Source organism: Petaurus breviceps, unplaced genomic scaffold (assembly GCF_028583685.1).
Source record: "Petaurus breviceps papuanus isolate PSGF00001 unplaced genomic scaffold, PetGlider_PUasm1.0 90692, whole genome shotgun sequence".
In the NCBI taxonomy this organism is placed as follows: Eukaryota; Metazoa; Chordata; class Mammalia; order Diprotodontia; family Petauridae; genus Petaurus; species Petaurus breviceps.
In genome coordinates this window covers 1,188,131-1,212,515 of record NW_027187313.1, presented here as the reverse complement: position 1 = coordinate 1,212,515, position 24,385 = coordinate 1,188,131, and the positions used below count along the sequence as shown (strand labels likewise).

The window sequence follows — 24,385 nt, the reverse complement described above, 5'->3', positions numbered from 1 at the left end:
CTTTTGTATATATTCCTTAAACTATCTCTTATTCACTCTAGTCTCCTCCCCAACTCCTTTTTTTCCCCCTTACAGACAGAGGTATGTGAATTTGCTTGATCAAATAGCTCGGCAAATGATTGATTTTTACAAAGACATGGTGGCCCAACGCATAATGGACAAACGCATCATAGAAGAATTGTTTAACTTCAAGAAGGTTGTTGAAGAGCTGAGCAGGTATGAATTTTGTCTTTGAAAAACCTGTTTTTGGAGAGAAATGAAAATATTCAGGAAAAGTAGAACCATCAAAAGCTGAGGTCTCTTCCATTCTTACTTGTGGCCACTTCAAATAGAGAATGGAATTGTGAAAATAATATCACATTTATATAGATCTTTTGGCTTCACAATACCTTTTCCTTAAAACAACCTTGTAAGGTGGGTGTAAATGAGAATATGTGGACAAAAGGTGGCAAAAAGCTAAGTTTAGGTATTCTATCTTGGCATTCTCTTTGGTAGCTCTTTCTCTCATTTGGAAATTGTCATACTTTTGCTGATTGTGGAATTTTGGAGGTTCCTTTGGTGGTCTTGCTGTGGCATTTATTTTAAATTTAAATGGCAGCTGAAATTATTATAGTTGTTGATGTGAGTTCTTTTGTCTTCTTCCTATATTTTATTTTAAATTACTTAAACTACTCCTACTTCTCAGTCATTCAGTGCCCTTGATTTTTACCACAGCAGAGAGGTTTGTCTATGCATGAATGGTGGGGAGGGAGAGGAAGGAGTAAATGAGGAAATATGAATTGACAGCCCCTCTTTGTCTTCTTGCCCCTACCCTCCCTCCCTATGCTTCCTTGTAGCCAGAGGTCAGATAAAACACCCTGGATCCACATTAGTTCTGTCATTAGGAAGTTTGTGAAACAATGATAAATTAAAATGATAATGCTCTTTCTCATTTTGATCATGCCCCACATTAATTCTGTCCTTCTTGGTTATAACCCCTTTTTCACCAATAAGGAAACACACAGCTCAGAAGCAATTAAAAAAATTTTTTTTAATTTCAAATGAGTTGGCTATGATTCTGACTTAGAAAGGAAGTAAACAATTTTTTTTTTCTTTTCAAATCAAATGTTTTATTAACTTCTGGTTTACATCATTCATTTCTGTAAGATTTTGTGTTACAAATTTTCTCCCCATTTTTCCCCTACCCTCCACCCCAGAATAGCAGTCTCACAGGATATCCCCTCCTCCAATTTGCTCTCTCCCATATCTTCTCCCATACCCCCTTAGCTAAGCCCAGTAGGGCATGGTGGATGTCTATGCCCCAGTGGCTGTATATCTTATTTCCCAGTTACATGTAAAATAATATTAATAATAGTATATATATTTTTAAACATTTGATTTTAAAACTTTGGATTCCAGATTCATTCCCTTCCTCCCTTGTCACCCATCCTTACTGGGAAGATAAGCAGTTCAATATAGGTTGTACATGTGTAGCTAATGCAAAACATTAACATAGTAGATATATTGTAAAAGACTTACTATATTTCCTTCCCTCTTATCCCACCCCCCACTTGTTCTATTCTCTACTTTGATCATGTCCCTTTTCAAAAGTGGGTGCTTCCAGCTTCCCTCCCCCCCAGCCTGCCCTCCCTTCCATCATCCCCCCTCTCATCGAAGTAAACAATTATTAAAAAATTAGAAAACTCTACATTTAAAATCTGTTGTTCCAAAATGGAAAGTGGGGGGCAGGGAGGGTGAAAACTGCACTTTACTAACTACCTGAATTCTTGGCCACGTGACAATTTGCCCACAGCTGGACTCTCGACACACTCTAGTCACAGCTGATACACGCCCAAGTGTCCAAAGATTCTAGCTGCCCTGGTGGAGTCCAGGCTTGTTCACCATCCATGTTCAGCATCCTTCATGCTTAACATCTCTCTCCTGGAGCTCTTCTGTATCATACGTGCAGACACTGTGGCCTGGTTTAGCCCATCTGTCTAGAAGGTTTTATCAGAGTGTGGCTGCTGTGAATGCTACAAGCTTCTTGGAGCCACAGGTGAGAGCTGGGTGACAGGTAGACCCCAAAGGTGGATGAGCAGCCCTGAGAAGTTCTAGACCTCCTTGAATACTCCATATATTCCAAACCCATTGATGAGTTAGGGGGCTGTCTACCCTAAGCATGTGAAAACTTCCCCCTGGCAGAATGGGTGGATGAAAACAATTTCTTGGCCTCTGTGGAGTGCTTAGAGCTTGGTCAGGTATCAAAGAAGCCAAGGTCACCCACTGCATCCCAGGCCATCGCCAGTTGTCTGGACTTTTGTCCTCCCACTGGATTTCAATGAGTCAGGAAGAGAGAGGAAGACTGATGACCCACACAACTCTGCCTCACTTCAGTCCAATTCACATAATGTCATTGGTCCTCTTCAAAAATGAAGGACGAACAACAAATCTATAATTTTGTAACTTAACCCAAGACCACGTAGTTGGTAAATAACACAGCTGGTCTTTGAGCCCCCTTCCTCTGTTGGTTTTGGAAGATGGGCATTCAGATCACTGCACTGCTTGTGTCATGGAGCTGTGGAGGTGATGTATGTAACAGTGCTTCTAAATTGCCCATTTTACACATTGTATTGATAAGGGTGAGGATGGATGGTGACCGAGAGGATATTTCCAGGTCTGGATATACTTTAGACCGAACCTGGCCTTCCTTATTCTGGGGTATGGCATACAAAAGATTTTTTTTTAGCAGTTCTACATTTTCAATTCTCTGACATAATTACTTAGTAGCCCATTAGGGCCTAACCCTGGGAAATTTTTGAACATGTAGCTAAATTCCAGAGCAAAATAATAATACTGTTTTTGAAGCTGGGAGCGTCCTTAGAGATAATCTATTCCATATTCTTTATTTTATAGCTGAAGAAACCGATGCTCAGAGAGATCGTGGCCTCTCTAAGGTGACAAGTATTAAGTAAGAAAGCTGAGACTTTCACCTTCAGTAGGTAGGGCAGGTATCATTACCATCCTCATTTTACAGACTAGAAAACTGAGGGCTGAAGTGACTGGGGCATAGTCACAGGAGACTTTCTCTTTAAATTGCTGAAAATGAAATTGAGTGTGTTCACTACCAAAATCGGAATAAGAGTTAAGAACAACATGCGAGTTTATAAAACATTCCATATATTCTTTTCAAAAACTGGGGGAAAAAAGAGAGCTATGAAGCCAATTCATTAGGGTTCAGAACCAAAACATTGCTACGCATAACATAAACCACCATTCCTGAGAATAGTGTGTTAAATACCACTATTCTTATTGGCAGTCACTGGCATTAGATCTATCAAAGTCTGCTTTTGTGCAAACAGAGCTGATTTAACTCTTTTTGCATGTCTGAAAATAAAAGCATCATTATTTTCACACAACCAACAGGCTCTAATTCTTCATTGCTTTTTTGCTTTTTTTCAGTCAGTTGTGTCTGACTTTGTGACCCCATTTGGAGTTTTCTTGGTAAAGATACTAAAGTGGTTTGCCATTTCCTTCTCCCGTTCATTTTACAGATGAGGAAACTGAGGCAAACAGGTTTAAGTGACTTGCCCAGGGTCACACAGCTAGTAAGTATCTGAGGTTAGATTTGAACCCAGGCAGCTGTCCTGACTCCAGGCCTGGCCCTCTATCCACTGTATCATCTAGCAGCACAAACCTGCCCCCCCCCACCCCCATCATTGCTATTTAACCTCTAAAGTCCCTTCTGGCTCTAAATCTATTGTCCTAGGCTCAAAAGTGACTGTGACCCTACACAAGTGGATTTCTGTGTGGACATACCTGTTTTAAGATAAAATTTAAATTGTCCACAGAAACTTTTTCTGGATCATTGAAGGAAACACAATTTCTTCTTTGATTTTAGAGAGCTATTTCTCGTTCGAGAATATGATGTAAAGTTGAGGAAGAAATCAGAGAAGATCCATGAGGAGTTGATGCTAGCTCTCAGTAATGCAGAGAAGAATGCCAGGTGAGTTTCTTAAATCTTAACTAAATTAGATGGAGAGGGAAGAGGCTAACTGTTTTTAAAGCAATAAAATACTAATTTTTTGAGTCCTAAGATGACTATGTGTGCCTTTTGTAGGAACTTAATGTATGATTTCTCTCTTCAGGTGAGAGCAGGATAATGAGTCCTTTATTTCTTTGGAGAAAGGGTCCTGGTTGGTTTTGGGTTAATCATTCTGTTAATTGTGCCTTGCACCCTTTACCTCCTTGAATCCACTCTACTATCATCATTACTTCATCACATCATTTAGTAATTTTTGGCATTTATATTATCAGAAAATGTAGCGTGGTATGGTAAAGCCAAAATTCTAAGAGTCAAGACAAAGATGTGAAAAATATGCAAAATGCAAAATTGCTCTAAGTTAATCATGCTCTCCACAAAATGGAAGGAAAGGGAGCTGCTGTCTTTGTATTGCTGCCATATTTTGCTCATTGGCTGCAGCTACTGTCTTTAGACAAGTCTTGGGTGCAGCTACTCTGCCAGGATGGAGATGGGTCTTATGATATAAGCCATTTGGGAAGGAGTCCTTTAAATGAGATAATATTTATAAAGGCCTTAGCATAGGGACTATCTTAGCACACAGTAGGTGATTAATAAATTATTATTCCTTACCCTCTCTCCCTTCCCCTTCCCCTCCAAAGCAGGAAGAGGGCATAAATTAATAGAACCTTGTGAGAATAGCTCCTGCTATTGCCAAACTGCTCTGTAGCCGCCCTGAATTTTGTCTCCCCTTCCTACCCACTGATTTCCCTTGGGTTTTTCTTATTTCACCTGTGTGATCCTGTGAATGATCTCCTTATAAGTTATCTCTGAAATTCTCCCTGGGTAGGAGAGATCTGTCCCTCAGACAGTCAAAAGACAAATCATGACATCCTTTGTGGCTTGTGAATTTTTATTTCAAAATTTATTATTTGATTGTGGCCAATTAATTTCTAATCCTTTGCCTTTCATAAATGGACTCTCGAACTAGAAAAAAGTTTCAAAATAGTGATTGGTAGGGGGAGAGGGGTAGGTCCTCAGTTTTACCCACATGCATGAAGAAGGTCCTGGGCTCCTGCCCCTTGAGTGATTGCACAGAAAAAGATAGAATACTTCCTCCTGAAGGGTTCTTAAGAAGCCTCGTGAATGTACTCTTAGTGGCCAATGGCCACCGTTCTGACTTGTTTCCCTGACTTTACAGCTATATTGCAAGCTATCCCTTTGTAAGTAGTTGTTGGAAGAATGTAAAGGAATCTATCAGTTTTCAGGTTCTTAGTCCTCAGGTGTCTTCCATTTCTTTTTCTCTTGATGGACAACCCCCCCCCCCTCCCAATTAAACAAACAAATAATAAAACACAAAACCACCATTATTTTCTGGTTCTGAAAGTTTCTTCCTACAACTGGCAGGTAGGTAAGAGTTGGGATGGTATAAAATATGTGAATGATTTTAAACATCATGTCAAATTTACAACTGTATTAATATTATAGTTTTAGTATCTGATCTTTATGATATGGAGTGTTTAATCATTTGCTATGAATCTTATGTTTAGATTACATGCCGTCATCATTATCACTGCTTTAGATTTTATGCTAGGAGGTTAACTATATAGGATCCCAACTAGATTGGGGGTCCAACTCAGATGGCGTCGTCTTCACCAAGTCTTTCCAGATCTCACCCTTTGATGGCAACCTGTCCTCTTGATTGATATGAGACTTGATGGGATTGGCAACTGGTGTGATATGGTGTGAGGCAGTAAGTGAGAGTGATGATGAGTGGAAAATGATTCCCAGCTTGTGCACCCGGAGATTGAAAATACTGTAGTGTCCCCAACAGAAATAGGGGTATTGGAAAGAAGCCTAAGTTATAACACATTTTACCTGGGTGTGTTCTGCTTGAGATACCTATAGGATATCCAGGTGGAGATGTCTAGTAGGCTTGTCGGAGACCAGGGCTCAGGAGAGAGAAAAAGACTGGATATGCAGGTGTAGTCAAATCATTTGCCTCTAGATACTTTTTGAACCTACGGGAAATGATGAGGTCATCACGAGAGAGAAGATAGAGAAAAGAGGAAGTCCCAGATGGCGGCTCTAGGGGACATTCCATACACCAGGGGTCAAAGGAGACTGAAGAGGAGGAGTCAGATAAGCAGGAGATCTGGGAAAGAACATCATCAGAAGGAAGGGGTAGTCATTAGTGTGAGATTCTTCTGAGAGGTCAAAGGGGGTGAGGACTGAGAACATTCTATTGAGTATAGCAGCAAAGAGATGGGTGGTGACTGCAAAGACATTTCTTATTGGGTGGTGAACCTAGAAGCCAGGCTGCAAAGGGTTGAGGAGTGGGAGATGAGAAAGTTGAGGCAACCAGTGTACCACATTTTTCTAGGAGTTTGGCTGTGAAAGTCATTTCAGTCGTGATCAACTCTTTGTGATCCAATTTTGAGGTTTTCTTGGCAAAGATACTAGAGTGGTTTGTTCTTTCCTTCTCCAGATCATTTTACAGATGAGGAAACTGAGACAAACAGGGTGAAGTGACTTTCCCAGGGTCACGCAGTTAGTAAGCGTCTGAGACCAGATTTGAACTCAGGAAGATGAGTCTTCCTGATTCCAGGCCCAGTACTCTATACACTGTGCCACCTAGCCATTCCTAGGAAGGGAATGAGAAATGGAATGATAATTTCACTAATTTTATCAATGATTTTGTACAGTGGCTAATTTTAGCTGACCAGTAAGAAAATTGAAATTGTCATTTCATCCACCACGCTTCACAAAACCCAGCAACAAATCATTTTCCATCTATAATATCTATCTTTAGCTGGATTTAAACTCTTAATGATATGGCATTCTATTTTTTTAACTGGTGTGTTGGGCTGCAGTTTCTCTTCTTTTTTTATGTGTTAGGACTGGAAAACTGATATGATCTGCTTTTTTTCAGATATAGGAGAAATAGCCAGAAATGGGTATAGACATTTATTACATTCAAATAAAATCAGTATTCCCTGTGCAGTCAATTTTCATAATTTATCATACTATATTTTGAATTTTAAATAGATCCTGTATTACAATTAATTAGGTTAGACTGTAAGCTCCTTGAGGGCAGGGACTGTCTTTTGCCTCTTCTTGTATCCCCAGAAGTTATCACAGTGCCTGGCACATAGCAGATATTTAATAAATGTTTATTGATTGATTGGTTGAATAAATAATAGTAGTAGCTGCTAGTATTTACATAAAGCTTTAAGATTTGCAAAGCACTTTATATATGCAGTTGTGGCTGGAATTTCATGTTGTACAAATTCTAATAAATGAAAGAAGAAAAATAACATGAAAGCTATCTAGAGAAAGGAAAAAAAATCTTGGACTTAAGATTTCATTGACCTCCTTTTCTTGAGAGATTTAGAAGAACATTTAATATTATCTCTTCTGTTTTACTTGATGTGAGATGTGCCTATTACCTATATCTTCAGAGATTGTGCCACAATTATCTAAAGATCAGTTTAAGGTGAATTTTCTATTTTAAGAAGAAATTAATGATTTTAGAGCATGACCAAACCAGTGTTTTCTTTGTCTTTAAATTTAGAATTGTGGAGCAATATCATGACTTATATACTTCACAAAGAGTAAGGATGGAAAATGACATTAAGCAGTTAACTTCTGAAAGAGACATCTGGAGCTCAGCCACCTATGACTTGGCCCTAAAGGTAGAGAGAGCTGGATGTAGCTTCAAGTCCTCCTTTCCCCCTTCCTCCTTCCCCCTCCCCACTCCCACATTTATTCTATAGTAGTAAATAACACTAATACAAAAACCTACGGCTAGAGAAATGTATCTTAGCCTTTCCTGATCCTCTTAACTTCTCAAGTTGTCTTTCATTTGACGACTTTGTAATCATTACCTTTATGTTTATTACACCTATACTTATGTATGTATTAGTTGGCTTCCCTATTAGAATGGAAGCTCCTTGTGAGGGGGAATTGGTTCATTCATTGTATTTGTATCCCCCAGCACCTAGCACAGTGCTTGGTACGTACTAGGTGCTTAATAAATACTTGTCGGTTGATAGTCGGTCAATAAAGCTATATCTTGTGGAAACTGAAGACATTTATTCATTTACTCTCCTGGATAGAGAATAGAGAATTAGAGTCAGGAAGTTGTGCCACATATAAATTTACTATGTGACCATGGCCAGGCCACTTAACCTTTATAGGCCTCAGTTTCCTCACCTGTAAAACTGGGATAATAACGTCTGTAAAGCCTGCCTCGAAGGGCTATCATGAGGCTCACATGAGCAAGTCTTGAAGCACTATATAAATGCCAATTATTCTTTTCTTGATTACTTAGCTTCTAGTTAGGAATCCCCTGTCCTTACATCCACCAGAATTTATTGGAGTATGGCTAAGAGTATGTTTTCTGTTGTCCATCAGTATATAGGGCTGGGAGCTGGTAAGAGCTCCAGACTGCCAATCTAGCTAAACCTAGTGTCCCGGGGTGGGGACTGGGGGGTAGAGGGCAGGGCAGAAGAAGGGCTCTTATCTCCTCTAGGAATTTACTCTCTTGGACTCTGTCATCCTTTTCCTTTGGTGTTTACTGATATCTATTCTACCTTAATGCTGACAATTTCATGAGCAAAGTCCCATGATTTACCATTTTTCAAAACTGTTTAACTGTTTCTTTATTCCCACCTGAGGAATATTAACAATATCTGTGAATGTCTGTGAGTTTTATAGACCAGCATCCCCAATAGACTCTAGACTCAAACACTGAAATGTGGATTCAAGTTCAGAGACACTTGTTATGTCTCTAGTGGCATGTTTCCAGTTCTTGTTACCTACTTGGCATTTAAAAAAAGTCATTTATGGGGCAAGTGGGGGCACAATGGATAGAAGAATGGGTATAGAGTCAGGAAGACCTGCATTCTGAGATGGCCTCACATACTTATTAGCTGGGGAGCAAGAGAAGGTATATCAAGGCACAGCTGAAGCAGAGACTTGGCTTGTGGGCAGGGATGTAATGATGATGCCAATGACAGATTGAACTTTGCCATAGAGAGCCATGTCTGCTCACTCTGCTCCAGACTGAGCTAGATAAGGTCAGAGGTTCCTTTTTTTTGCCTTTTTTTTGGTGGGAAGGAATGCAGGGCAGTTGGGGTTAAGTGACTTGCCCAAGGTTACACAGCTAGTAAGTGTGTCAAGTGTCTGAGGTCAGATTCAAACTCCTGTCTTCCTGACTCACTGCGCTATCTAGCTGCCCGAGGGTCAGAGGTTCTTGCCAGGTCAGTACATCCAAGACAGTGAAACCCTGACCCTCCTGGGTTCCAGTCTGCAAAAGACTTCTGTACTCCTGGGCAATCAGGTCCTGGGTTCCTTCAGAGTTGGTGCCTCTGCTTCTGATAGCCAACTGGAGGACTTGAGTCGAGCTTCTTTGGGGAACGATATTGTCCCACTTTCTTTTCCCCTCTTGTATGGTGCACAGCAGTAGAGAACAAAATAAGCTCTGAGTACATGTTTTCTAGACCTCCAGTTGAGTCCAGGGAAAGCATCCAGCATTTAAGAGAGTAGGGAGCAGCTGCTTGGTACATGTTTTATGTTTTATTCAGCAGCATATGCTTGGTGTTTAGTTGTTTTTTTTGTTTTGTTTTGTTTTTTTGCTAAAAGGAATAACCTACCATAGGCAGAATTCAAGCATGTATCTACTTTCTGGGGAGCCAAAGCCAACCTGATAGGATCATTGTGACCAGTGCTTACTGAAATAAAAGAAGTTAAAAAATAAAAAGGAGGCAGGGCTTCATCAATGGGTAGGGACTCAGAGTTCACTTCTTTTTTTTTTTTTAAAGCAATCGGGGTTAAGTAACTTGCTCAAGGTTACACGGCCAGTTATTTCTGGGTGTGGTGCTGAGTATCTGAGCCTGGATTTGATCCCCAGGTCATCCCGACACTGGAGCCGGTGCTCTTACTCGCTGAGCCACCTGGCCGCCCCTCAGAGTTCTCTTCTCATTAGGTAGGACCACAAATCCACACTGCCCTTGGCATTGAGTCTGCACTGCTCAGCCTTCTGTTGATTTTCTAGTTCAGTGTCTCCTGTCTATGACTTGTCTGTATGTATTGTCTACATGTTGCCTCCCCCATTAGACTATGAGCTCCCAGAAAGCAGGGTCTGTCCTTTTGCCTTTCTTTGTGTCCTGTAATGTCAATGGGACTTGAAGATCTTTCCTGCCAATTAATAGGCCTCACATGGAGCCCAACAAGAGAAGCTTGATTAGGGGAGGCTTGTTGTTCACCACCTATATATATATATATATATATATATATATATATAATTTGGTCAGACTGTTAAAAGTCCTGTCTTTTGGTCTTTATGCTATTATTTCTGCTTGTAATTTCTGTTTATATTTTCTCTGAAGTTCAGGGTGCTGAATTTTCCCCCTGAACTAAGTAAATTTTTTGTGTGTGTATTTGATTAAAGTAAGATCGTTGACCCCTTTTGAGTTGCTTTCCTTTAGAAAAGCAAATTGAAGAACTGTGGTAGTAGCCCTCTTGTGTGCTGGTATTATTGGTCTTACACCCCCACAGCAGCTGCAAGTAGCATTGCTGTTACTGTCCCCAGCACTTAGCACAATGTCAGTCAATAAATTTACATTTATTAAGCAAGGACTGAAAAGGAGGAGAAGTTACTGAGTGATGGAAATAGGGGGAGAACCTAGAAGTGGTCATGGAAAACAAAGAGTATTCCAACTCCCTCACCTTGCCTCATGAGCTGAGGAGAATGAATGAGGTTGCAGCCAGTGTTGGAAAGAGTGCCCAGGGAGACTTTGTTATCAGTGGGAAATCATATTTCAGTGATTTCTAGAAGATAGAAGAAGTGGGAGAAGAAAAGATTTAGTATGAAGGGAAGTTTATTGCCTATGGAGCAGGCATTCCAGAAGGCACAGTGGAAAGGGTGAGTGGCATTTGGATGGGACTTTGGGGTGAGAGCATTGAGAGGAATGGGGATAAGGAATTGGGAGATTGGGATGGGGGATGGAGTTTGGATGAAGACCTTACAGGAGTTCAGAATCCCTGGGAAATATAAGATGTGAAGAGGTGTGAGAGGGGCTAGAGATCAGACAGGAGACAAGCACAGTATGAGATGGAAGGCACATGGTCAGATGGGAGACACCTTTCACTACTCCTCTTCCCTCCAAAAGCTGGAAATTAGACTAATGCTGCTCTCCACCAGCTACTCTCCTCCTCTTCCTTTAAGAGCCAGGCAAAGAAGGAGACGGAAGGCCAGAGGTCAAAGGGAAGTTTGCTCCTTTTTGCACTGGCAGCTTTCCACATCTAGGTTGTGAGATCAGGCTGGCAGCAGGAGGCCAAAGTTGCCTTGTTCTGGCACAGGTAGAAGTTACTTGGCTGACCTCTATCAGCCTTCCCTTAGGGGACTGGCACAGCAGGAGCTAGAAGCCCAGGGGTCAAGGTCTGGTTCCATCTCTCACCTGAGACTGGGGATCAGGTGATCAGGTGAAGCAGGGAGTAGAAATCTCCCATACAGAAGGAAGTTCAGATGAAGTAGATGGAACATATTAGGGGCTTAAAAAATGTTCATTGGCTGACTGCTCAGTAGAGAGAGGACCTGGGAGATAGAAGGTTTCTGCCTCTTTGGCAACCAATAACACTACCCTGACCTGGCATACCTACCCTTTTAGGGCATATGGAAATAACCAGGATGAGCAGAAGACTCCCTAGCAAATGACTGATCATGTTAACTAGTGGTTAAATATTCATGACACAAAGTTGGTAAGAAGAATAATTTGCTAGATGGCAGAAATAAAGTTGAAAATGGCCATACCAGGCTGAATGGCCCCAAACTCCTTCAATAATTTATACACTACTTGTGGGCACTCTATCTCTCAATTCAGAATTCAATTCCTTTATACTTTAGCAGGTGGTAATAAATAATTACAATAATAATAAGAAATAACACATCATGCTTTAACATTTGCCAAAACACTTTAGGCACATTATTTAATTGGATCCTCAAAATAACCCTGTGAGGTAGGTGCCAGTCACACAGTTACCCTCATTTTACAGATGAAGGTTTTTAAATTTAATTTAATTCAAATTTTTATGGACATATAATAATTATTAATTATATTGATTATCAATAAATAATTAAATATATAATTATTATTCATCAATAATTTAATTTAAAATACATTTAATTCATTTGACCATCACCACCCAACTACTGTGTTGGGGATTAGGAGAGACTTGTGGCGCTTCTGACTCCAGGTCAGTACTTTCTCCACTAATAACAGTTTTGTGAGTTGCTCTGGCAAAAAAAAACAAACCCCAAAACAAATGAAAAGCTAAAACCAATCACTCCATTTTCAATCTGCAGCTCTGCTTGATCTTAGCTCCACGGAACAAGATAACTTCTGGTGGTCTCTCTCTCTGTGGCTCTTCCCCAAGTTGCAGATTCCTTTTGCGTGTTATCTTCCCCCATTAGACTGTGGGCTTTTTGAAGTCAGGACCCATCTTTCTTTTTCTCATTTGTGTCCCCATTGGTACATATTAGGTACTTAATTATTGTTTGTTAAATTGAATTGAACCTAGTGGTTAGCCCTCTAGAGATGGACCTATACAGGCCCAAGCTAGTTCTTAAACAACAAATACACAATATATCACTGGGACTATACTCAAGGTTTTCCCAGTTTGATGACCTTGTCTGACCTTGTATTCTACTAGTATAGCCTTAGAGAACCCAGGACCACAACTGCTAGCCATGATAAGGCATTGGAGAACTTTAGTGGGGGAGGGGGAAGGAGGGGAATTAAATTAACAAGATGAAATTTACCTTGGATATATGTAGTATCTTATATTTGGGTTCAAAAAAAATTTCCCATAAACTGAATTAAGGAGACTTGGCTTAATAAAAATTTATTCAATATAATCTAGAATGCTAGTTAAATATAAGCTAAAAGAGTTAATGCTGTTATGGGCAGCATTAATAGAAGTATAATCAGAACTATTGAGAAAGTATTCCTACTATTCTCTTTATCTTGAAATACTGTGCTTAGTTTCACATTTTAAAGGTGTTTCACCAAAAGTTTCATGTTGAAAAGGTGAAGAGAATCCAGAAGATGATCAGGATGATGAAGAGTCTAGAAACCATTTTATATGAAGAATAATTGAATGAACCAGGGAAGGTTATCTTGGAGAAGAGATATTTTATGGGAGATGTATTTGCCATCTTTAAATATTTGATAGACTGTTGTGTGGAGGGGCCAGACAAATGCAGAGGGTAGAACTTGGGTCAATAATAGAAATAACAAAAAGCATAAAATTCATATATTGGCTCAATATAAGGGAAAAAAACTATGTAATTAAAATTATCCCCATATAGAATGGATTGTCTTGTGAGAACATGAACTCCCCATCACTATATCTTTTCACGTAGAATCTAGATGAACATCTATCAGGGATGTTGTAGACAGGCTTCCTATATTGGGTAGGAAGTTAGATCTCTAAGATTCTCTCCAGTTTCAATATTCTATGATTCTATTTTCCTTATTCTAATTCAATGATTTTAGGAAAATTCAGGTTTGGTTCTGGTTCAAACTGAATAACTAGATGAGCGATTAAAAAAAAAACCCTTTTATTTTATTTATTTCATGGTTCACCAAAGATCAATATTTGCATCTCGTTTGGTATAATTTGTCTCTATTCAGTCCAAATCCTGATCATCATATAACTTTCTTATAGGTCATTAAAAAAAACAACCTCATACTGACCAGAAGACTTTATCTTACTGAAAAGGCTTGGAACAAATATGTCACACATTTCATTGTAATGTTGGCATCTCAGGTAAACTTCAATTTAAGAGATTTATTGGAGTTGAGAGTGTGGGCATTTGTGTGTTGGGGGGCAGTGGCAGGAGGGTATATGTATATGATATTATAAGACCTGTACTCAATAATATTTTGGTAAACTTAGGAAGAAAACATTTTAACTCTTTATTCGTTGATTCATTTCTGTTCCATTTGACTTTGCAAACATTTATTAAATACCTTCTCTATTCAACACATTGATCTAGGTCCTTAGGGGATACAAAATTTAAAAATGACACAGTCACTCCCAGGAACTAATAGTACACTAGACCGCATGAGACACGTTTACGAATAACTGTGATATAAACTGGAGAGAGAGAGAGGTCAAACAATGACATTAAAGAGCTGAGGGCAGGGTCCCATCAGTCTGGGGGAATTGGAGAAGGCTTCGTGGAGAAGGTATCATTTGGGCTACTAGGTCTTGATAGAAAAGAAGAGTTTCCATGGGCAGAGATGCTGGAAGAATATGGACCATACATGGAGAATAGTACTATACAAAGGCAGAGGGGACAGGATGAGACTTAGGAACTATAAGTGGTCCAGTCTGATAGAAATGGAGATTGTGCAAAAAGAAATTCCATGAAATAAGCGTGGAAAGGTGTTTGGAATCAGATTGAAGATGTCCTTTAGATGCCAAGATAAGAAGCTTGTACTTTTTTTCTGGCAGGAATTCAGAGACCACTAAAGGTTTTTGTATAAAGAAGCAATGTGAGTAGACTTGTACATCAGGAAAGTTACTTTGATCTGTGCTGTGAAGGATGGATTGGAGAAGGGAGAATGCAGGGAGACTACTTAGGCAGTTATTACAATAATCTAGAAAAGATGAAATCGAACTAGGATGTGGCCATAGAAGTGGAAAAGGAAAGGTTGATTCCAGGGCTATTATTGAGGTAAAATCTGAATTTAATAAGCATATATTGTTAAAGATGTGTAGTGCCTACTATATTCAGGGTGGGGCAGCTAGGTGGTACAGTGGATAGAGTACTGGCCCTGGAGTCAGAAGGACCCTAGTTCAAATGTGGCCTCAGACACTTTAGTAGCTGTGTGACCCTGGGCAAGTCACTTCACCCTGTTTGCCTCAGTTTCATCATCTATAAAATGAGTTAGAGAAGGAAATGGCAAATCACTGCAGTATCTTTGCCAAGAAAACCCCAAATGGTGTCATGGAAAGTCAGAAATGACTGAAAATGATTGAACAGCTTAAGCCAGACACAGTGTTAAGTGCTGGGGATACAAGATTACACGTGGGTGATGAGGAAGGGGGAAGTGGCAAAAACATAAGGAATCTGAACCCCAGGTGATTAGAAGATAGTTGTATTCATTAACAGAAGTTGGGAAGGCAGGGAAAAGTTTGGGAGGAGAAATGATGTTTAGTTTTCTCTATGTAGTATATGAGATTAATGGGACATTCGGGTGGTTAGAAATATGGAACCAGGACTGTCTGAAAAGATTTTTTTTTTAAATACACACACACATATACACACACACACTCACGCATACACACATATATGCAGGTATGTGTATGACTATGTCACCTATACATATGTAAAATGATATGTTTGAGTGAATACACTCACACACAAATACATGCATGCCCACACACATATCTATGTATGTATGTATGTGGTGTACAGACACCTATGCATATACATGTACACATTCGTATATGTATACAGAAATATGTGTGTATGATATGTATAAGGAATAGCTATACAACCTTATATGTGAATATGTGTGCATGTATAAGGATATACAGATATCCCTTATGCATACATACACATATATACAATATATATCCATATACAGACACATGCTATGTGTGCATGTATGCATATGCCCATGTATATGCCCATATGTATACAGACAGCATATTGCATATATGAGCATGTGTATATACACATATGTATTTATATGTATATATGTATATTCACTCCTATATGTGTGTCATCGTACACAGAGGTGAATTAAAATTATGGCAGCAGATGAGATTGCTGAGGGACAGAGAATAGTGAATTGAGTGGTTTAGGAAAGAACCTGAGGGACCCACTTTCAACAGAAACTTGTTAGGCACTTGCTGTACACAGAACCTATGCTAGGTGTTCAAGTCATAAAGAATCCATGAGATGTGCTCCCCGTTCTCATAGTTGGAAAGAAAAATGACAAGGAGAAGGAATATGTTTTTATTTTATTTTTCTTTCCACCCACAATAAAGAGATGGCTTTAGTTTTAGGTAATCTAAGTTTACAAACTCTTTGAATTCCATAGAACCTTCTTGTGATTGCCAGATAAACTTCCATATTAAATATTAAGTGCTTTGGCCTCGGGCAAAGTCTTGGGTCCAGGATGTATTCAGCTTAAAATTTGGAGATAATTCAATGGAAGTTCAATTGAAATATCTTTCAAGTTGTAGAAGAATAAATCTGATCCCTTATGTTCCAGATCAGCAATCTCGAAGTGTGGTCTGGGAACTCCTGGGTGTTCCCAAGACCTTTTCAGAGTGTCTACAAAGTAAAAACCATTTTCAGAATAAAACTAAGATGTTTTAATTTCTAATGTGGTAAATATCCATATTCTCACAAATATAAACTCACATAAACAAAAACTATTGGGGAGGAGGGGGAGGGTTTCATCTAGAACAGGGGTAGGGAACCTGTGAACTTGAGGTCACTTGTGGCCTTCTAGGTCTTCAAAACCGCAGGTTTCCCACCTCTAGTCCAGAATTAAGAGTGTAAAAGGGTTCTGAGACTAAGAAGTTCAATAATCACCGTTTTATATGTTTTGTTTTGTTTAAGTAAGATCATAGTTTTCTTAATGTTAGAAATTAGACAGTGGTGGGAAACGATGGTGCTCTGAAATTGCACTCATTATTTTGACCTATTGTGTGGGTCCCAACAAGACATCTCAACACAATTTTTTTGAATTCTTGTTGCTTTTTGGTTTTCACCACAGTCATTTACCATTAGCTCACCCCATTGTACTCTTTTTTTTTTTTTGTAATAAAAGCATTTAAGTAAAAATTACTAACATAGACATCATGTGTGTCAGTGACTTTGACATTCCCAACTTCTCTTCTGAGAAAAGGAAGGTGTGTTTCCCTAACAGTTGTCTAGGTTAGAAATTATTCATGACAGTTTATCAGAGTTCAGCTACTTTTTTTAATGTTGTCATTATTTACATTATTCTATGAAAACATCTCAGCTGGTTTCTATGCATTTTATCTAGGATGCAACAGACCTCTCACAATTGCAGAAGGCTACACAAAAATGGAGAAGTCTTTTTAGACACTTAAAATATGATTTGGAGACAAGTGAAGATAAAATCAGAGAGAGGGTGAATCATATGAAGAGCATCCTCATCAAATTGGAGAAGCTCTTCGAGAAAAATACGTGCGCGGACGATAAGTGCTTATTTCTGGTGTTTTTCTGTTGACTCCCTGATAATCAGCCTAGCTCGTTTTATGTTCAAACTATGCATATGTCACTGACAATTTGTTGTGTATTGTTCAGTCATTTCAGTCGTATCCAACTTTTGGTGACCCTATTTGGGGTTTTCTTGGCAGAGATACTGGAGTGGTTTGCCATTTCCTTCTCCATCTCATTTTACAGACTGTCAGTGACAGACTTGAATTTCTGACTCCACCTATGAAGTCAGTAGCTTAGTGATAGAAGTGTGTGTGTGTGTGTGTGTGTGTGTGTGTGTGTGTGTGTGTGTGTGTAAGGGAGTGGAAGCTGGGGGTGAGATTAAGGTGGATTGATGGGGTATAGAGGTGTGTATTTGTGTGTATGTGTATTTATAAGGGAGTAGAGACTGGGGGAAGATTGGGATGCATTGATGGGGTATAGAGGTGTGTGTGTGTGTGTGTGTGTGTGTGTGTGTGTGTGTGTGTTCATAGGGGAGTCGAGGCTGGGGGAAGATTAGGATAGATCCATGAGGTATGAAGGAGTGTGTATGCCTGTGTAAGGAAGTAGAGGCTAGGGAAAGTGGGATGGATTGCGGGGGTATAGAATCTTACAGTTACAGAATTGGTAGGGATCTTAGGGGTCAAACCAGTTCAGCTGGTGCCTGGGGAATAGTCCTCTAAAACAGCCACAACATAAAGTTACCCATGTTCCATGGAAAGATCTCCACTGATGGGGACCTTACCACTTTCCAAAGAAGCTAATTCTACTCTGGGATAGCTGCTCTAGTAGTTAAATTGTGGGTTTTTTTCTTATTTTGAGCCAAAATCTGCCTTCCCCTAATTCTTATACATTGTTTCCAGTTGTACTCTTTGGGGTCTAAGCATTCTGCAAGGAAACTTCAGATATTCAAAGCTAAATTATTATGCTCTCCTAGCCTTCAATTTTTTCATCTTACATATTCCCTGTCTTCACAGATTCTCATTCTCCACCACTCCTCTAGACAGACATGCTATAATCTGTCAATATCCCTAGAATTCAATTCCCAGAATTAAATATAGCCCTCTATATTATGAATAGGGCAGAGTACACCTACCTCTAACCTTGATCTGGACTCTATGTTTCTCCTGTTACAAACTAAGATTACGTTAGGGTTTTTTGCTTTTATTTATCTATTTATTCATTTATTTATTGGTTACATGGAGCTCAAACACACCAGCATCATAGGACCATGGATTTAGATTTGAAGGAAACTTAGAGGCTATTTAATCCTACTCTTTCATTAAGATGAGGAAACAGACACAGGCCAAGTGCTTTGTCCAAGGTCATAAAGGTGGTATCTGGATTTCCATTCCAGGTCCACTGACTCCAAATCTGGTGCTTCTTTTCACCATACCACACTGCTTCTGTAGTGATCCATTGATCATTCACCGCCCTCTACTCCCATCCCTCCCAAGATCTTTTTTGTGTTGTCCAACAATGCCATGTTGGGTGCCAATATTTGTACAGCTGATTTTTTCAACCCAAATTGGTACATTATTCTAATCAATCAAGATCTTTTTGGATCCTGATTCTGCCTTATAAGGTACTAATTACTCCTTATAGAACTATGTCATCCAGAAATCTAGTAGCCATGCCATGATATGAGTCATCGATACCAGTATGTGACGGGCCAAGGATGGACCTATGGCCCTCCATTAGACTGCGGCCTTCCATTAGAAACATCCTTTCAGGTTGCATCATGTAATTAATCACAAGACTTTGGTTCTAATCACTCAACCAGTTCTTAGTAGTAGCAGCAGCAGTAACAACAGGAGTAGTTGAAGTAGGAAGGAAACAAGCATTTATTAAGCCCCCACTATGCGCTGATAGGGGTAGCTACATGGCACAGTGAATTGAGTGCTGGGCCTAGAGTCAGGAAGAGCCCTCTTGCTGAGTTCAAATCTGGTCTCAGACATTTACTACCTACATGACTCTAGGCAAGTCACTTAATCCTGCTTGTCTCCGTTTCCTCATCTATAAAATGATCTGGAGAAGGAAATAGAAAACCACTTCAGCATCTCTCCCAGGAAAACCCAAAATGGGATCATGAAGAGTCAGGCAAAACTGAAATGACTGGACAACAAAATGTATTGATAAAAGACGTCCTTGCTTCACTCCTGATAGTGTTGGAAAGGCTTCTAGCTTATCCCCATTACAGATAATGTTTTCTCTTAGTTTTTAAGAGATACTACTTGTCATTTGAAAGAATGCTCCATTAATTCCTTTAGTTCCTCGTGGTTTAAAAAAAACCCAGAAAGGGATATTGTATTTTGTCAAAAACTTTTTCTGCACCTAGATCATTGGACCTTTTTCCATCTGACTTACAGATAAAATATCCTTAAAGTGTGGTTTAATCTTAAGAGACTGTGAACTCCTTGAGTGTAGGGACTGATTTGTTTTTCAGTTGTATTCTCAGACACTTAGCATAGGACCTGGTACATAGTAAGTGCTTACTATATGCCTTTCCATTCACTTACCAGTTTGGCACATATTTAAACCACAATAACCTGTGGAGACCATGTATGAAATTGTAGGAGAATTGAAATTTGTGTGATAGAGGGATTACCCACAACAATAAAACCATAAGTCCATGAAGAATGAATAAATTGGAGGTTGTAGGGGCAAGCACCCCAGCGTCCCCAGGGTGGCTACCACCACAGGTTCTTGGATCTGCTTTGTTAAAGGACAGCAACTCAAAATGGGTTAACAAGCTTACTTTAATCAGTCAGATATGTATCGTTTACCTAGTTCAGGGGAAAAAGGTCAGCACCTTGAACTTCAGAATATACAGACAGAATTATCAAGACAGAGAAACAGATCAAGTAGACAGTTTCCAAACTGTCCAACCATTACATCCATACCAAATCAACATCTGGGTTTCAACATCTGGGTTTTTCAAAGCCGAAATGGGGCTCTCAACAACACCTTCCCAGAACCCAGATCAAATCACTGAACACTTCTCAAAGTGAGCCCCAAAACAAAGCTACACATCAGAGCTTATATAGCCTTCTCCTGGCTCAGAGAATGTAACAACCTTATTGACTCACTGGCCAATCAAGAAGTATCTACTGAAAAACAAGCCTTCCACCCCAGGCTCCAGGTGCACTTTAGCCTAGGGGCAGGGAAGATCTTAAAAATTTACATTCCCATTACAGATGTCCCCTCCAGGATGCCAAAGGGTCCAAAACCATGACATATAAACAAAGGACTGAAGGAGCTGGGAGGTTCAGCTTGGAAAAGAAAAGGGTAGGAAAAAAAAACCAAACAAGCATGATAGGGGCTTCCAGGTACTTAAAGGTGTGGAAGAAGTAGAATGATGATGTCCCTCTATTGCACAAACTAGTACCAGTGGGTGGAAAATATATATTGTCTCAGTTTAAGAATGAACTTCCTCAGAATTTCACCTATTTAATAGTGGAACAGCATGCCTTCTATCAGGGATACTGTAGCAGGGATTTCTACATTGAACTGCCCAATAACCTTCAGAGTTCCTTTCAATCATGAGACACTAAATGTTTTCTTCAGAGGCAGTTCTGGAAGGGGTAGTGAGGCTGACTGATGACTTTGTGCAACTCTGCCTCACTAAAGTTCAATTCACATGCAAGTCACTCATGATGTCATTGGTCTTCTGAAAATGGAGGACAAACACCAATTCTATGCGTTCCCCAGAGTCAGCTACACATATCTCCCAATTTGTTTTCCAGTTGAAAATATTTATATTCAGGTCAATTTGCCAAACATTTATTGAGCCTAGGAGGTAAAGATAAATAAAATACCAACTTTGAGCCCAAGTAATTTGCAAGTTATAAGGGAGGTAAGATATGCGCATGAGTAACTATAATATGAGGTAGAATGCTTTATGCTAAGTACATAAGTTTGAACAAGAGTGCTCTGAGATTTCAGAGGATAGAGAAATCACTTTTAGCTATGGAGATCATTGAAGGCTTCACAGAGCAGAGAGTATTTGTTATTTTTTAAAAACGTTTTTATTGGTCTATTTTATTTTTTACACCACCTAAATTTCTTCCTGTATCCTTTCTTCCTCTCCTCCCAGAGAGCCATGTAACAATTAAAAAAAAATTCTTGAAGGAATTCAGGAATTCATTCAAATAATAAAGATGAGAATTTAAAAATAGCAAATGTTATCAATTTATTGAAAAAATTTGAGACCACATGCAATGTTCCCCATCCCTAGACATGCCCTCCCCCAGACACTCACATCTGCAAAGGAGTTGGGGCAAGAGGGGAGAAAGCTCTTCTTTGGGCTGTGCTTGTAGCAGATGGTGTTTGAGTGGGGTTTTGGTAAGGAGCACCTAAGCAGGCAAAGGTTTCTAGAAGAAGGAAGAATTCCCTATCCAGTAAAGGTTTTGTTAATAGATATTGAAATATTGTTTAAATAAATTTCCAACATGGTGGCTCCACATTGGAGCACAGCTGGTAATGATACACCCTTCTCTACTTCACTAAGTTGGTTTATCAATCACTAACATCACTGTGCCTCCCTCTCAGGGACTTTGCTGCCAACAGCACCTAACCCTCACCTTTACATTTCTACAAAGTGTAATCACAAGGGCTTCTGGAGAAACTTCTCCAACAGAAAAATAAACTGGGGATTCTTTTGCTAGCCTGATTAGCTAGTAGATTTCCAGAGAGGAAATTAAACAATAGTCCTCTTTTTGTTCACTGCTTTTTTCTTTTTGAGGCAATGGGGTTAAGTGATTTGCCCAGGATAACAGAGCTAGTAAGTGTCTGAGGCTGGATTTGAACTTAAGTCTTCCTGACTCCAGGTCCAGTGTTTTTCTCTACTTTTATAGCTTTGGTCAACAAGAATTATGCTAATATTATTCTAGATTTGAAGATTGGGGACAAGAACGGCATCTGTTCATAACATCGTCTCTTATGACTCTGTGACTTAAATTTCTAATGGCTCAGTGTTCTCCAACTTAGTGAGAGCTGTTTAAGATAGTTTAAATTGTTTTGGTTCCAGAGCTATAAGAGTCTGGCTTTATAAATATCTAGACCCCAAACAAAGTTGAAAGACTTAGTTGGGAAGAAGTATTTGAAAGTTATGCAACAGAAATCCTATATTTTTATCAGTCCATCTATTACAGACATGATATATATCCTTTTCTACTTCTGTTTCTAACCCCCTTTTTCCTTCCTTCCATTCTTCCAGTGTGGATGGTGTCTTAGGTCCCATCAAGGACTCTACCATGAAGACAATATGTGCATACTTGAAGAAATGTAACGAAGTAAGACTTTGTAATAGATAACTTGTTCTTCAAAATGCAGGCTACTAGAATTAAATGCTGTCCATGGATCTCCTATAAGGGCTAGGGGGAACCACTGATCTATTAGTCACAGTCAGTGAATAAGCATTTATGAAACACTGTATGCCGGGCACTGGAGATACAAAGAGAGACAAAAGACCATCTCTGCCCTTGTGGAGCTCACACTTTAATGGGGGGGGGGGGGAACAACATGCAAACAAGTATGTTTTCAGGTGCTGAAAGCTACTCACACTTGCAAAGACTCTTTACATTTCCCTCTGTCAAGTAGGTATAATTTAATGCATCTGAAGTCTTTCCCTCATAGTAAACTTTGGACAATTTTATATAAAGACTCACTAGTCATTTCTGAAAGTTACTTTCCCAGGTCACTTAAGGGAATTTTCTCAAAATTTTGCTTGAGAGCAGTGCTGAATTTGGAGTCAGACAACCTGCTGATGTAGGTGTGTATGTGTTTCAGAAACCCCAATAACCAGAGTCCCTTGGTGGGCAGTGTGGAATGAATTCACAGGCTCAAGCAGTCTTTAGGTCAGGATGGTATAAGTTTATTGTTATTCTTTACATCAGGCAAGAGTTCTTAGGGAACCTGCAACCTTAAAGGGGTAGAGTTAAAGTTTTTCTAGGATTATCTTTAGTAAAACCTGTGCCAATAATGCTAACTAGGTGAGTAAGGGTGGGGCTAGGGAGGAATTAAGGAGTGATCAGTGCTTAAAGGAACATGTGCTTTTAATATCTACTGCCCATAATTCACTGGGAAATAGCCCAAGGTGGGGGCTGCCTGGAGGTGAGGTTTTAGGCTTGAAACATCACTAAGTCAGCTAGTGGTCAGGGCAGACCAAGCTGCTACCCATCAATGTCATGTTTGACAAGATGGATGTTGGAAGTATACATGTGTCCCAAGCTAATGAAAGATCTAGGATGTGTATGATGAATGGGCTGGGGAGTTACTTATAGATAGTTCTAGTGAAGGATTCATAGGTGGAGCTGGTTATTATACAGAGGGGAGATAAACAGTTCATGAATGGCAGAGTGCTGGCAGGGGAAGGGGCAGAGCTAATGCTCTGAGGTTGGGGAAACTTGAGGCTAGGGAGAATCAAAATATAAACTGATTTTACAAATTGATGTGCAAGCACAGGAACCCAAGTAAGTACCCCATCACTGCCACTTGTTCTCTGTGTGACTCTGGGCAAGTCACTTAATCTCCAGGCTTCCTTTCGCTCACTGGCAAAATAATGGGGTTCGACCAGATGATCTCTAAGATATGAAATGGGAAACAAGTTCTCAAAAGAACCATTTCACTTAAACAGAAATAGATGAGGTGTCTATTCTCCTCAAGACATAGAATGCTGGCACAGAGTGATCATAATGGAGCAGTCCTACCCTTAAGGAGCTTACATTTGGCACATGGATGAGCAATTATACAAGCTTGACCCTACAATTCCTCAGTTCAGCTTTGCCTGTGGTTTCCTATGCTATCAGTGGATGCTGGCAGCTGCTGCTTCTAGAGATGCCTCTCTGCTGGAACGCCTCTCTGCTGGAACTCCTCTCTGCCGGAACTCCTCTCTGCCTCCCTGTCTGCACTTGCTCCTTTCTCCACTGAACTTCCGACTTTCAGCGTCCTCTACCGAGCTGCCTTCTCTCCTGCTGTGCTGCCTCCTGGGGATGTTCTACTGTGTCTTCATTCATTGATGTCCTCACTGAGCTGCTCACTGCATCTGGGGCCATCTTGATCTTTATCCTGCCACTGGACCCAGGAGGCTCTGGAGGAGAGAGTGAGGCTGGTGACTTTGCACAGCCCTCCCT

The 24,385-nt window shown here is 39.8% G+C and overlaps 1 protein-coding gene across 1 annotated transcript in view; it reads left to right on the top strand.

The window, feature by feature from the left end:
- The window catches only part of AXDND1 (axonemal dynein light chain domain containing 1), a 136,145-nt gene that overhangs the window by 49,340 nt on the left and 62,420 nt on the right, over positions 1 to 24,385 (top strand). The window contains exons 10-15 of the mRNA XM_069065463.1: positions 76 to 216; positions 3,878 to 3,982; positions 7,572 to 7,692; positions 13,730 to 13,831; positions 17,077 to 17,240; positions 22,471 to 22,546. Of these exons, the coding sequence (XP_068921564.1) occupies positions 76 to 216; positions 3,878 to 3,982; positions 7,572 to 7,692; positions 13,730 to 13,831; positions 17,077 to 17,240; positions 22,471 to 22,546 (709 nt within the window). The remainder of the gene's footprint in view (positions 1 to 75; positions 217 to 3,877; positions 3,983 to 7,571; positions 7,693 to 13,729; positions 13,832 to 17,076; positions 17,241 to 22,470; positions 22,547 to 24,385) is intronic.